Genomic DNA, 2,397 nt, shown 5'->3' on the forward strand with positions numbered 1-2,397 from the left:
TCTGTCCTAAGCCTCAGCAGGGTCCACGTACCTTGAACCTCCGGTCGTACTTAGTGATGGAGTCGGCAAAATCCACCCGCTCCCGCTTGGCCAAGAACTGGCGCAGCTCCGGCCGCTCCTCCATGCCCAGGTAATCGCCCACGAAATTCCTGTTGATGCTGTTCCTCCTCCGCTCTTTGAAGTTGTAGAGGATGTTGGAGGCTGCAAGAGACCCCCAAGGGATGCCGGTTGGACAGGGCTCTGCGCTTGACCCTTGGCCCCTGCCCCACTGAACCAGCTGTGGGAAGTGTCACACGGATCACGGCTCGATTTATGCCAGGGGAGGAATCCAAGCTACTGGAGCTTGGCTGGATTTGAAACTCATTAATTGCCTTCAGAAAACTTTGTGATGTGGGAGGGACCCAGCTGCTTTCCGGGTTTTCCCCCTTGAGTTTTTACTGCACGCTTCGGAGGGTGATAAAACACCTGTGATGGGGTCAGGTCTGGAACAGGAGTAGCAGAAATCTGCAGCCTCCTTTGAGATGTAGAAAAAGACCCCGGGGCATCTCATGGTCTGGTTCCTCCTCGCCTCCCTCCTGGTCGGTGCCGCACTTAGGAGCTGGGCTGTCATTCTGGAGGCTGGGCTGTCCCCAGCAAAGGGCACCATAAAAAAGGTGCTGGGGGACACCAGCCTTACCCTCCTCTCTCATCTGCTCATACTTCCGAATGGCAACATGCCGGCGCCAGGCCTTCTGGATCACCCGGGCAAAGCCGTCGAATTTCCGCTCCCGCATCTCTTCGAGGAGGAAGAGCTGGGAAGGACACAGGGTGGGGGTGAGCACAGTCAGCCAGGGGCCACTGAGCCCCGGCTGCGTCACCTCTCCTGCTCGTTGGCACCTCGAGCCCTCCCCAGCATTGGCCAAAGTGACACTCAGCTGCGTGCAGCGTCCCCCGGGCATGCGGAGCCGGGTCACCTACCGATTCGGGGTTCTTGACAAAGACCTTGCTCCGCCCCATCTGGTACTGGTCTGGGTCCATGTTGACGGAGCGCAGCAAGTGCTGCACCCCTTGCCGCTCGTCTCCGCGCCAGGACGGCCACGTCTCGGGCGTGAGGATGGCATAGCTGCGGGGAGAGGGGAGGTGAGTCGCTGCTGGGCTGCAGGGACCCATCGCCGCCCGTCCCGGCAGGCGCTCACCGTTGCAGGAATTTGTGGAAGACGCGGCGGTAGGCAAAACCCGCCCGGCGCACGCGGATGTTCTCTTTGAGCCCCAGGTACTCGACTTGGTGCTTCACCCTGTCAGGGACAGGCTCAGTGTGGGATGGCAGGTCGGTGGGGGATCTGCGTGGGCCCTTCGGGTGCTGCTTTGTATGTGAGTGCCCACAGCTGTGCGTGTGCGAGAGCTTCTTGGGGCTCGGATGGAGCCTTTAGTTGTATGGGCAGCACGGAGGGACCAGCCCAGGGGTGCAGGGTTTGGAGGAAAGCTGGTCCTGGCCACGGCTAAGTCCCATTCCCTGGGCTCTGTGGGCTCCCTAATACATCACAAGGAGCTTCTGTTACCTGCTCTCCTCCCAGTCCCGGGGCTTCTTGGTCTCGTTGGGCTTGATGCAGCGGATGTAGTGTGGCGTGCACTTCATTAGCGTGTTCACCAGGTCGTTAGCCTGTTTCTGTTGCAAGGATCGACCTCTGTAGCATTAAAGGGGTTGGTAGGAGCCCATCACTCTGATGCTGCCCCAGAGGTAGCTACTGCCCACCATCCTCCTGGACGTACCTTGATTTTGGAGCCGGCAGTGGTTGGTCGTCCCTTTTTGTCCGAATTAAGCTTTTCCGGGAAAAGCATCTGGATAAAACCGCTGCAAGGCAAGTGACAGTCATCGGGTGAGGGCTGCCAGGCACCCTGAGCTCAGCATGCACTGAGCTGGAACCAGCTCCAGCTCTGCTTTCTGCTGCTGGGAAATCCTGCACCGTGGTTGAGCCTGTGCCCCTCCAAATGTCCCCAGTCTGACCAGGATCAGTCCTGGCAGATGAGCACCCCTCTGCCCGGCCCTGCAGCCCCTGGGTGCTACCACTGGTGCCTGCAGGGAGATGCAGGGTCCTGAGCACCCCGAGCTGTGGCTCCAGCAAAGGTAGGACCAGCAAAGGCAGGACCACTCTAAGCCTTTGGGGGTATACCCCGGGACCGTGTCGCTGCCAGGACTCACTATTCACTGCTCTGCATGAGCTCGATCAAGTCGGTGAAGAGCACATCCCGGTTGCGCTCGCAGAAGCCGTTCACGTCGTAGGAGACCTGGGGACAGGAGGGGAGCTCAGCCCCGCGCTGCCGTGCCCAGGGCCGTGGGGTGCAGAGCACGAAACGTGGGGTGCTGTACCTTGCCTGCATAGTGGTGGATGACAAAACCTGAGTTCCAGCTGTTGAAGT

General features: G+C 59.9%; 1 protein-coding gene across 1 annotated transcript in view; it reads right to left on the reverse strand.

The window, feature by feature from the left end:
- Positions 1 to 2,389, reverse strand: part of LOC104277096 (unconventional myosin-If-like) — a gene marked incomplete at both ends in the record, with an annotated part of 3,011 nt that extends 622 nt beyond the window's left edge. Inside the window, 8 exons of the mRNA XM_009873638.1 lie at positions 32 to 201; positions 677 to 791; positions 958 to 1,102; positions 1,176 to 1,274; positions 1,539 to 1,645; positions 1,750 to 1,831; positions 2,180 to 2,265; positions 2,348 to 2,389. Coding sequence (XP_009871940.1) covers positions 32 to 201; positions 677 to 791; positions 958 to 1,102; positions 1,176 to 1,274; positions 1,539 to 1,645; positions 1,750 to 1,831; positions 2,180 to 2,265; positions 2,348 to 2,389 — 846 coding nt within the window. The remainder of the gene's footprint in view (positions 1 to 31; positions 202 to 676; positions 792 to 957; positions 1,103 to 1,175; positions 1,275 to 1,538; positions 1,646 to 1,749; positions 1,832 to 2,179; positions 2,266 to 2,347) is intronic.
- Between the last annotated feature and the right edge of the window lie 8 nt (positions 2,390 to 2,397).

Source organism: Apaloderma vittatum, unplaced genomic scaffold (genome assembly GCF_000703405.1).
Source record: "Apaloderma vittatum isolate BGI_N311 unplaced genomic scaffold, ASM70340v1 scaffold36807, whole genome shotgun sequence".
Lineage (NCBI taxonomy): Eukaryota > Metazoa > Chordata > Aves > Trogoniformes > Trogonidae > Apaloderma > Apaloderma vittatum.